General features: G+C 38.6%; 1 protein-coding gene across 1 annotated transcript in view; it reads left to right on the forward strand.

The window, feature by feature from the left end:
• Window positions 1-1655: 1655 nt before the first annotated feature.
• The window catches only part of LOC121958974 (cell wall integrity and stress response component 1-like), a 16443-nt gene continuing 5352 nt past the window's right edge, over window positions 1656-12746 (forward strand). The window contains exons 1-4 of the mRNA XM_042508159.1: window positions 1656-1801; window positions 3975-4102; window positions 4239-4484; window positions 8610-8818. Coding sequence (XP_042364093.1) covers window positions 3987-4102; window positions 4239-4484; window positions 8610-8818 — 571 coding nt within the window. The 5' untranslated portion in view covers window positions 1656-1801; window positions 3975-3986. The remainder of the gene's footprint in view (window positions 1802-3974; window positions 4103-4238; window positions 4485-8609; window positions 8819-12746) is intronic.

A 12746-nucleotide genomic window follows, 5' to 3' on the forward strand; every position in this document is an offset into this window, starting at 1 on the left:
CAAAAAAAATCAAGAAAGGAAAGGAAATGAGCACTTAGAAAAAAGTATAATTTTGTAACATAATTTTAAATGTAAAAGTATCATTATAAATATAAAAAAGTGGGTAAAAAGGAAAGAAAAAAGGTAAATGACACAGAAAAAAAAGCTTAAAAATGAATTCTTCTTTTTTTAAATTACAGATATAGTTATGACATATATTTGATATTTAAAAACAGAATTGTCTGGAAATTTTTTCCTAGAATTTCTTTTAAAAAGTAATTTTTTTATTCATTAATTTCTTGGAATTTGGCGTGCATTTCTTGCCAAGTTGCTCACTGCCTTTTTCCTTATGTTGTTTTTTTTTTTTAAAGAAAACACCAATTTGGGTCCAAAGATTTAAAAACTCAAGTTGAACTTGAATGCAAAAAAATAATAATAATAATAATAATAATAATAGAGAAACAAAGATGATGCAGATTTTTAAAAAATTAAGGTGTGTTAGTGGTGTTTTTTGTTTTTTTCTGCACTGTACATAATAATTAGAGTCCCGGTCGTCCACGTTGGAGCAGACTTAGATAAGTGCGGACAGGAAGTTGGCTGTTTATGTTGTTATGAAACTGCGGCTGTAATTTTTCTTCAGATAAACAACCCGCAGAAATACAAACACTGTGAGGAGCAGCAGGCGGGAACAACTTATGATCCCAGTTTCACAACTCATCAGCATATATCTCAGCATCAAGTACATTTACTCAACGAGTACTTTATACTTCACTCACACCTCAGAGGTTCTTCTGATAACTTAATCATGGTTGAATAAATCCTTTGAATATATTAAAGGGTTTTTAGGCAAATAGGCCAAAAGTTAATGCCCCCTGTTGTACAAAGGTAGCTCCTCTTATTTGCGTAATGAGGTGGAAATATACTGTAGGTGGAAAAGTGAGGCAAATATGTTTGAGGAAATACATGGAAGGTGAGGCAAATAGGGAAAATAATACATGAATAAATAATTAACATAAATAAATTATCTGTTTTGTTTATTTAGTGTTGCTGTTATTCTGGGTTTTCCTTTGGCTGATTTTGGATAGGCAAAAATAAGCCTCGGGCTTCAACCTATTCCTTTTCTTTGGTTACTGAATGAAAAAAAAAAAAAAATGTGTGAAACAAACTGTATGATGCATGTAACCAAAATAAAATATTCATTCATTCATTCATTCATTCAATACATAGATAAAATGTAAAATGGGAAATTCAATAAAGTCGAAAATAATACATAATATATTAAGCAAATAAATATGAAAATGAATAAATTGATAAATAAAATGGGAAAAATGAAAAAAAGATAAATAAAATGGAAAAATAAATGGGGAAATTAAACAAAGATTGTCATTTTGTGGCATTTTCATTCATGTATTGACACATTTATTTATTTGGTTGTTTGTCTGTTTGTTTATGTATTTATTTATTTTTGTCAGTTTCAGTCCTCCATAGATTTCCAGTTCCTTGTTTTGGACTGTCCCAGTGCAGAGTCAGAACAGTATTGAGGCTCCGCCGCTCCCAGATGTGGACTGTGTGTGTGTGTGTGTGTGTGTGTGTGTGTGTGTGTGTGTGTGTGTGTGTGTTACCACAGTTGAAACCCGAGCTCCGGCCTGCAGCCTCGCAGTATTTTGGGATGTTTTACATGAGGCAGGACAAAGACACGTTACCAGGCGGGAGCAGAGTCTGAGCAGATGTTCCTGCTCCGGGAAAACAAGGAGGAGAAGAAGAAGGAGGAGAAGGAGAAGAAGGAGCGACATTTCTGCAGAAGAAGGAGGACTCAAAGACGGTAAACGTGTGACTTGTTGCTGAAGTTTCTGTGTTATTTTAGTGTGATTTAACTCTGCAGAGCTGGTCGGAAACTTTGGTGCAGGACAGCTGACTGAATGATTGAAACCGACGTTTTAAAGGACAAAGAGCCCACGGAGGACACAGATAGAGCTGTGTGCGCTGACACCAGCTTTACTGGGAGTTTCTGTGTGTTTCAGTGTTTTTAACTGGTGTTACTGGTGTGTGCGGCTTTAATCGCTCTCACCGCGGGTGTTTCCACTTTAATGAGTGACTAGCCAAAACATTATCCACGTGTGGTCGCACATTAGCACCACCTCTTTCTGCTGCGCCCACACTTTAGCTCCTTCGTAATTATTGTCTTTAAATTATAAATAAATACTTAAAATGTGAGTAATTATCATCCGCGAGCACTTCACACAGTCTAACTCCCTCTGAATGACTGCAGGGAGACACTTCGTTTCTCCATGGCAACAGGAAGTTTTAACCGACTAGTTAACTGACAGTTAAAAACGCTAACGAGCTGTTTAACAAGCGAGATAACCAGAGTGCTAACTAACAAGCTAATGTATCGAGCAAGCTATCGGCTAGCATGTTGTCAGCTAGTTAACCAATTAGCCAATTCGTTAGCAGTCCAGAACTAACAAGTTAATATTAAAAGTTAGTTAACTGACCAGGTTGCTAACTCACAAGCAAACCAGTGTATCCAGCAAGCTATCAGCTAGCATGTTAAAATTATGAGCTAGCTGACAACTACTAGTTATTGTTGCCAGCTAGTTTACATATTAGCAAGCCAATTTTATTAGCAACCTAAAACTAACAGGTTAGTTTTATGAGTTAACTAAAATATAATCTTAGTAGTGAGTTAACCAACTAACAAACAATCTAATAACTGTCAACATTATTCACCAGCTGTCTAGCTAATTAGAGAGCTTATGTTCCAGCCAAATGCTAACTAACCTAACAAGATAATGACACAAACTGGCTAACCAACCGACAAACATGCTAATCTTACCAGCTAACTAGAAACAGGCTAACCAGTTAACATGATAAGGTAGCTAACCAACCAATCTAATGTTACATGCTAGTTAAACTAATTAACAAACTAATCTTAGCAGCAGTTTGGAGCTACAAGGCTAATGATACCTGCTAGCTTACCAACTAACAACTGAATAATATTATCTTGCTAACCTACAACTAATAAGTTAATATATTAGCTGGTCAACCAAAGGTCTGGAACTGACAAGCTAATAATACATTAAGCTAACCAACTTACTAGGTAATATTATAAGCTACTAAACCAAAGAACCAGCAAGTTATTAGACAGCTAATAACAAGTTTGTATAATTAGCTAGCTAACCAACAACTAATAAGTTAATGTTACAAGCTAGTTAGCCATCTACTTAACGAGCTAATGTTACAACTAAGCCATCAAACAACTTAACATTAACAAAAGCAATTGGCTAACTAATCCAAAAAACTAGGAACTAACAAAAAGTTAAGAAAGCAAAATGCTAACTAACCTATAATACAAACTGGCTAACCAACCGACAAACAATCTTATCATAAAAGCGAACTAACATCATAACGTAGCTAACCAAATACTAACTAACTGGTAACTCAAATGTTACCAGTTAGTTAGCCAACTAATTAACAAGCTGAAGTTACAGCCAAATAAGTTACTAACATTAAATAAATCCAAATCCAATCCACATTTAGTAAATAATTAGTAATTGTAGCATTATTTTGTCACTTGCTTGTAACTTTGAAGTGAATGAAATTGTTTTTGGAAAGTGCCATAAAAATAAAAATTGACTGGTCACCAGCTTGGTCCAAAAAAGTAGTTTTACTCGTTATCTTCCAACTAGTTAACTGACGAGATTTTACCAGCTAGCTATTAACCACAAAGCTGATTAGTTAGCCACTAATAAACCACCAAGTTATGGTTGTTTGCCACATAAATAAATATTTGGCTAATGGTAAATGACTGAAACTGACCACAAACACCTGCACACTCGTAAGAAATTGATAGATTATGTTTCATTTTGCTTGTGAAAAGAGTCTTTAACATAATTTTCCATCTTCCTCATGTGTTAATCGTCTGCCTGTAGTTTGTGTAACGCCTGTACCGTTGTGTTTAGCCTGTTGGCTGACCCGTTCTCCTCTGCTGACAGATATGGCTGAAGATGTCCGTGGACTCTGATAACTCCTGTGTTTTGCTGTCATCACGGGACTCCAGGACTTCCTGCGTCTTCCAAAACGAAGACGAGAAAGATGACATCCCAGGAGTGGGAGAGGAGAGGTAAGTCTCCCTGAAGAGTCACTGCTGTTTTTGTGTCTGCAGACTAAAGGCTCCTCTTATATTCAGCAACCGTTTTGCGACCTGCAGCTGTAGTTTGTCGTATGAAGTTTTCAGGATTTCGTTTCTCCTCCTGCAGCGTTCTGGAGATGCTGAGCTACTCCAAGTTCTCCAACCTGGAGACATGGCTGTGTATGCCGTCCTCGCTGCTGCTGCCCCGGACCCTGGACTCCACCCGTACCTCCTCATCATCCTCCTCTTCGTCACATACGTCCAACCACTCCTGCAACTCCCAACCGGTCTCCTCCTCGTCCTCGTCGTCCCCGGCCTCCAACTCCCGTCACTCCACCTGCAGCGACCCAGGAGAGATGGACACACCTCTCAGGTGAGTCTGTCTGTAGAGTTTGAATGTCAGCAGATCAAAAATGTCAGTTTGAATGGGTTTCAATGGAGCATTTTTTGACCTGAACAGTCTGAATGTAACTGTTGAATGTTCAGTTTCCACAGTGAGTTTTAGACTTATTGTAGGAGCTGAACTAAAAATGTACTGATTTAACAAAAAAAACCCTTTTTTTCAGAATTGTGAAGAAGGCAGTGAGCAAGTTGAGATAAACTTCCCCAGAAATGAGCAAGAAATTAGCAAAAAGTACAACAAAATTACTAGACAATTACCACAAACCCCCAAAAATAAACACACAAAAAAACCATACAAAAAAGCAAACAAACAGAGGAATGTCCTATAATGCCTAAAAATAATAATATTCTTTAAAATACATAGTAATGATAATTATAAATATATAGCTCTTTACCTAGCCTTTCTAAAAAGAAACAAAAAAGTTGCTCTTTGCACTTTTTTCCCCATGTTTTTGAAAAACATCAAATCCATGCGCACGGAGCTCAAAGTTTATCTGAACGCAGCACAAAGAAAATGATGTTGATCCAGGTTTTAAAGGGTTAAACATCTGATCACTTCAGTTTCCATCAATTTTGCTGCATTTTGTAAAAAGGACCCTTGAGACACTGTACGACAAATGATAGAAAATACAATACAGAAAATAAACGAAAACAGAAAAAAAGAAACAAATAAAATAGAAAATAAAATTAATTAGTTAATTAAAAAATACATAGATTAATAAATAAATAATAGTATACAGAGCAATTTTTTTAACCATGCAACTTTTTGCCCTCTTGATTGTGTTTTAGGGAGCAAACGCCTTAAATATGGGGCAACTTTTCTGTTTACCTTTGAATATTTTTGACATTGACAACGATCAGACAAGTATTTCATGTGAAGCACACTGAGGCCTCAAGAAAACCACTCTGCAGATGCTTTAAAGTTGCTTGAGTTGAGTCAGATTAACACAATGGCTCCCTCAGATTACTTGTTTGGAGGTTTTACAGTAAATGTCAGGCTGCACTTCCAGTAGAAGATAATGGTTCTGATGGTCACCAGATGTCTTTATTTCCCAGTGTTAAAGCACAGAGTCTCAGCTGCACCTAAAACACAGTGATGTGTTGTAGCTGCGCTCAGTCCAGACTTCTCCTCCTCCTGCCAGCAGAAACATTGTTCTCCTGTTGTTGCAGCTCGTAAAGTATTTGTCTGGCACCGTGGAGAAGGCGGTTATGTTGGGAGAGATAAGCCAAGAGCCTGCAGGGAGCCTGAGGGGAAACATTGGTGTTTATAGATGTGGGGGAAATGTACCGCTAATATGAGGAAGTGCTGTCATTATGACTGTGAGCGCTCTTTGGGTGGAAGTATAGAGAATGTATAGGAACATGTTTGGACTGTTTGTTGGTTATTTAAAAAGCGACAGATAAAAAACAACATTTTGAGGTTTTTATATGACGTGACAGTCGTCAGGAAAACTGCCTAACAGCTAAATCCAGCTGCTCCAAATGTGCAATGGATCATCTGAACAGGAAGCGCAGAGAGGTTCGGACGGCCTATTATTCCTCTACAGACAAGAAAAGATCCTCTCAAAGTCGATCATACGGTGACGGCAGGTGTCGTGTCTTCTCTTCCTTCCAGTCAGATCTTTGGCTGACTGCAGACTCGAGCTGGAAGAGCGGCATAGTTTCACTCTCCAGAGAGTTGCTGCAGCTAGATTTGGGTTTGTGTGTGTGTTTCTGTGTGAAACTGACCAGTGAGGGTGGAGATTAGGGCCGGGCGATACGGCTACAAATGTTATCGCCATAAAAATTGTCAGTATAGATTTTATCATGCTAAAAATATCAAAAGCGTTTTATCTTTCAAGTTTAAAGGCTGAGTGAAATTACAGGGGCGTCCAGAGCGGGCGCCTCATGTACAGAGGCATCAACCTCGCTGCAGTGGCTGTGGGTTTGATTCCAGCCGTGACCCTTTACTGCATGTTATCCCCTTTCTGTCTGCCTTTTACGCTTAAGATGTCCTATCAAATAAAGGCAAAAAAAGCAAACCTTAAAGAAGTGGAATTACACTGCCGGTACTGTGATACTATAGGGCCCAGAAAGACTTTTTCCCATAGACGTGCATTAAGACAGAGACATCTGTAAAAAAGCAAATGCATTTTTTTGAGCGTCAAAACCTTTGCTACCATAATTTAAGTTGTTCAGTCTGAAAACTTTAGAGAGTCTGGACGGGCTGTGAGATTAAATTATTGTATTCAAGGTAGCTCTATGTGCTGCTGAGCACCTCCAGTGCTGTATCCAGGTCTTTTAATGCATCCTTGTTTCCGATTTTCCCGTAAACATCAGTGTTGTTCTTGTCTTCTTCTTCCTCTTCTTCTGGTTCATTGAAGGTGACAGCTGCTGTTTAATGTGCATTACCTCCCTCCTCTGTGGTTATATGGGTGGTTGAATTGTATGGACGACTTATTGAACATTTTATTTTATCTCTATGAAGAGAAAATACGTCCAGAAAATTCTCAGAATCATTTTATTGCCCAGCCAAACTTTGATAATGCATCAAGCTGTTAGATGATAGCAGCTATCAATGTTTCCCCGGTAGATGTTATTATACACCAGCGTGTCTACATCTGCACGTCTGCAGGTGGAAGATTTTGGCCAAATTGTTTGGATTTTCCTCCTGCAAGTGGATGCAGCATCAGTCTCCTCCTCCCTGGATTTATTAAGGTTTCCTTTCATTTGACACAAAGGCCTCCGCACTGATCGGCCTCCGCTGGATAAGCTGTGATATCTGTTGATAACACACACACACACACACACACACACACACACACACTGGGGTAAGGTAACACCCCTGTTGGGCTCTGAATACTTGAGAGGACCTTTCCCTTCAGCTGTGGACCTCCTCTTCAGTCATGTGTGATTATGTTTGCGGCTCGGACCCCGATCAAACCTTTTTTTATCACTTTAAAAACAAAACACCGGCCCACCACGACTGTGGCGGAGTCGTCAGGTTCTTGAGCGTCGTTTCGTAACATCGAAGTGATGCGGTGAAGCGAGTCGATCTCAGATGTTGAGCTGGGCTCAGCTGTTGGACTTTGTCTTGCGGAGGAAAAAGAAAGGACGCGGTCGGGTCAGAGGATCATGGAGGAGCTGCAGCTACGTGGTCTCAGAGGACAGGTATCAGGAAGACAGCACCTAGATGTTATTTAAAGACACTAAGAGGACACTTTATGAACACTTACCGTACAGTTACAGTGGCAGCCATTCAAGACGTGCGTGTTGTTGGACTGTAAACTTGATTCCCAGTGTCAGGTTTACTGTTTAATTAATCACAAAGTCCTCTCAGCAGGCCCGTTTAATAATTGTTTAGGTGCTTTTGATCGGATCACATGGTCTTCATCAGCGGATGTAGTTTGACCAGACAGTTTTTGCGGAACTGTAGATTATTATATTATTTTTATGCCTCCGACTGCTGTTTTGATTGTCTGTCCATCCTGTTGTTTTGAATGTTTCGAGGAAATTTCTTCAGTTTTGGCATAAAAATCTGAAAGGACTCAATGACGAACTGATTAGATTTTGGTGGTCAAAAGTCAAAGGTTAAGGTTATTAAATTCTTGTTTGGCACAAACATCCACAACGATGAACTGATCAGATTTTTTGTGGCCAAAGGGAAAATGCAAAGGTCACTGTGACCTCGTGTTTGTCTCATTCTCATGACTTCTGAGTGGATTCAAAAATGGGCTAATTAGATTTTGGTGGTCAAAGTTTAAAGGTCAACTTCACTGTGACCTCGAATCTCCAACAGGCCTCGAGAGAATTTACAAACATTTGGAAAAAATGCCCACTGGGACTGAACTGTTTAGAGTTTTTGTGACTTGGATGAGAAAAGGGGAGAATCAATCCAACGTTTTATCTTCCTAATACTTCTCTTCCGTTTTTTCTGTCAGTTTTCTTAACGGATGATCAAAATCTTCACCAGTTTCCTCCTGTGATCTCACCTGTACGATTACTGAATATGAAGACGTTTTGAAATAATGTTCAGGCGTAGCAGCCGTCCTGAGAGTCAACAGAAAAATACGATTGATCTTATTTCTCTGAATTTTCTGCTCTTTGATCTCTGCAGGTCGTCGCAGAGGGACTCCACCTTCCTCGGCCCGGCTCTGGAGAAGGAGATGCCATTTCTGGCCACGTCCCTCCTCCCCATCCTCTCCTCCACCCCCGCTGCTGCTGCAGCGCTGTCAGCTGGAGACTCCACCTCCAGCAGCGGCGTCAGCATCAGGAAACGGCGGCGGCTCGCTGCCAGTCCTGGAGGACTCCACTGGAACTCTGCAGGTAAGAAGAGACAGGTGTCCATGTACACAAGACTTAAACAGTCTCCATCTCTGTCCCACACACCGTGGTCTCCTGATTTGTATGAACTGGGGTGGACAAATTATTAGAAACACCTTTCATATTATAGTTCAGCAGTAACTAGGCATGTTAACAAACCAAAAGTTTCGTAGTGGATACCAGTGTTGGTGAAATCCACTATTCTCGACGCCCAATTCCATACCACTGTAAAACAAACAAACTGCTTATTCAAGCGACATCGTCTACCGTCCGGAGATGAATCAGCTACATCGTTTACGTGATAAAAATCTTCTTCTGCTCGGTTTATGAAAAGGCAAATCTAGTGAAAAACTATATTTTTTATTGTCATAGTATTTTGCAATTTCTTTTAATAATTTTTAAGCATTTTCCCAACTTTCTTTCTGTTTTCCCTTTTCTTTTTTTCTTTTTTAAACCAATTTTCAGGTACATTTTGTGTTTTTTAGAGGGTGGGGGGGTCATTTTTTCTTTCATTGTGCCTTCTAACCATGTTTTCGAGAGAAATCAAGTGAATTTGCACAGGTTTCAAAGGGTTAAAAAGCTTTTTTATGCCAGAAACATGTAGCAGTGAGTTGTTTTGTGGTCAATTTACAGAATATTCTGGTTCAAAAACACACCGAAAACACAGATCAGGAACCAAAACCTGAACTAAAAAAACCTGTGTGAGTTCTGGGTTCTGTCACCCCCGAGTCGTGACTGGCAGGTGGTGAGAGACAAACCTGAGGAGGTTGGTTTTTTGTGATCGTGGAAACAAACATGATAAACGTGTGAAGTTGTGGACGTGCCGTCATGTCACGCGTCCTCGTCCACCGTGACTGGTGGTCTTGTTAATAGTGTCCAGGGGCTTCACTTCCTGTGTTCGTGTGCGTGTCGTTTAGCTCCACCCTTCTGGAGAATGATAATGAGCTTCCTGTCGAACAGATTACAGCCGGGCTCCTCGTCTTCACTTCAGCCTTCATCATCTCTGATGTCGAGCTCTTTGGTTGAGTTTAAAATAGAAATCTCCTGAGGCCTGAAGAGGTTAAAGGATCCAGAGTTTCTGCGGAAAAAAAGAGTAAATAATTATGATTTTGGAGAACATGAATACCGTAAAACTTCAAATAATAGCTCTTGGCTTTATTTTCTTAAGTCACTGAACTCAACAGGCTTCTTTTTTTTTCAAATCATGGCAAGAAGGTAATGAGCAGCAAAAGAAGAAATGACCCGAAAGTTAGCAAGAAATCAGTTAGAAGAAAATGCCTGAAAATTTGGCAAAAAACAAAAATGAAAAAACAAAAATGAAAAAAAAATAAAATAAAGTGAGAGATGAGTTTTGGCTATTCAAGGGGTTAATTGTGATTTAGAGACAGATTTTGATTTTAATGTTTAAACTATGTTTACTAAACTAAACTGCGTTTAAAAAAAAAAAAAGATAAGTAAATTTACTTTGTACCTCGTAATGTTTTGACATAAAGCTGAGTAGATCTAAACCCAGAATTAAATTCCAGTCCGTTACCGCCATCATGTTCAATTTCTCACGTTTACAACAAATCAAATTTCATAAAAATCATTTCAGAATTAAATTAGTTACATTTGATTTTATAGGTCAATATAATAATAATCCTTTTTATATATTTTTTATATAAATGTTGTTTTACTATAATATTTTTCAATATTTTTTATTTTTTTATGTTTTAATATTGTTTTAATATAATATTTTAAATAATATTTCCAACAACATTTTTCAATAATATTTTATTTAATAATATTTTATATCTCAGTACACATCGTATTTGTTTACGAGGACGCTGATGAAACCGCAGCACAGCTCAGCTCTGATGTGTCAGTGTGAAGAAACAACATTCACACCGTCACGCAGGGAGATAAAAAATCTGTCTCCGTCCATCCAGCCGAAAAATCTGAGCGTCACATTTTTATCAGCGGACGTTTTTTCTTCTGCCTGTGAGACACGCAGAGTGAAAACAAACTGTACCACTGTTTGTTTTCTCTGCTCTGATTCTTCCCTCTTGTCGTTTGTCATGTTCGTTTCTCTTTTGCCTCGAGGCGTTTTAAAGCCTCTCGGGGAATCTGCGCTTCCTCTTTTTCTGCACTTTGTTTGTCCCACGGTTTCTGTCCTCTGTGCTGTTCGTCGACTCCTGCCTGCTGACAGTAGACTTATCTCCAACCTCCCACGCACGTAATGAAAGCTCAAGATCACTTTGAAAGACGTGAATGTTTTTTTTTTTCAATCTTTGGTCACTTCTTCTTCGGCTCCATCATTTTTTATTGTCAGTTTTCCGGCAGTGATTTAAACCGCCTGAATACCAAACATTCTGTCAGCTCAACTTCCCGTGACGGAAACACGACCTCTGAGCTTTCAGATCTCCGCGCTGCGTCACACGATGGACTCTGCTCTGAACTCTTCTTCTTCTGCGCCACATGTCGTCTCAGAGCGCTGCAGTTTTTAATAGAGCCCCACCGATGTGGGCTTTTTGAGACTGATACCGATTTTATAGCGGAAAAAATTCACCGTTTACCAAAAATTCACCGATTACCGATATGGCGACCGCTATAGTTTTTTTTTTGAGCTGGAATGAAAACAGATCATTTCTGTGTGGATTGTGCACTGATTTTGCACCAGTATGATGATGATTATTATTATCATCATTATTACATTATGCTTCCTTAAACGACTTTTTACACACAAACAAATAAAGAAAATAAAGAATAAATAAAAATAAAGTAAACATCAGTACTTTGTGTTCAGCATCAGTCTTCACTGACCATTCAAATAAAGAATATAAAAATAAAATACACATCAGTACTGGTTGGTCTTTGCTGACCTTTAAATAAATAATACAATAAAATAAATAGCTCATAAACATCAGTACTGTTCAGTATCAGTCACACACAAGCATCTTTTTCTGCATTATAATGGTCTGTAAAAAAGCTTCTTATTGTGGCATATAAAAAAACATAAATAAAATAAAAATATATGCCGAAGCCGATATGTTTCCGGTATGTCTGTGAAAGGCTCATATCGGCCGATAATAACAGTTGACCGAAAAAATCAGTCAGGCAAAGAGGAGCATCTGCTGTTTGTATGTTTTTAAAGCCAAAAGTCAGTTCAAATATAAAACATTAAATCCATAAATACTGAAAACAAAGTCCAGTGTCTCTTTTGGCTGCAGACTCCCCTCTCTGCTCTTTGCATTGTCTGTTTACGGTGCCTGAATCAGAAAACAGCAGCTTTTAATCTGCTGTAATATGCTGTTTGCATCTGCACATCATTTATTTTGAGCTCATTATCAGAGAGACAGAAATCTAGGAAACCACAGGCTGTAGTCTTAATTTCTCTTTGACTTTGGTCCAGCAGAGGGAGCTGCAGCTCCAACTGTGTGAGGAAGAGGATGAGTTAATCCAGCTCTGAGTTCAGTGTTTAACCCTTTAGGGACTGTTTGGCACATTTTCCATGCTTTTCATTCTTAATTTTTTTGATACTTTCGGCTGTGTTCATGGATTTGGCAGAAATTTTCTCTAGTTTTGTGCATTTGAGTGTAATCAGTGAATTTGCAGCTCAGCTCCTACAATAAGTCTAAAATACACTGTGGAAACTAAATAGTTACATTCAGACTGTTCAGGTCCAAAAATGCTCCATTGAAACCCATTCAAACTGACATTTTTGATCCCACAGCCATCAGAGCAGAAAAACAGGACTTGTATTATTTCTGGGTGTCATTCTGGGCTTTTAAACTCTGAATTTGTCCTTCTGGACTATTTTCCACCTGAATGAGGTCATTTTGACCATATTTGGCATATGGAGGAAATACATGCTATTTCCACTAGGTGACCTGTCACAGTCAATGTAGTTTTTTTTCATCTAAAAACATAGTAGTATCATGACAAAACCTGA

This window comes from Plectropomus leopardus, chromosome 19 (assembly GCF_008729295.1).
Source record: "Plectropomus leopardus isolate mb chromosome 19, YSFRI_Pleo_2.0, whole genome shotgun sequence".
In the NCBI taxonomy this organism is placed as follows: Eukaryota; Metazoa; Chordata; class Actinopteri; order Perciformes; family Serranidae; genus Plectropomus; species Plectropomus leopardus.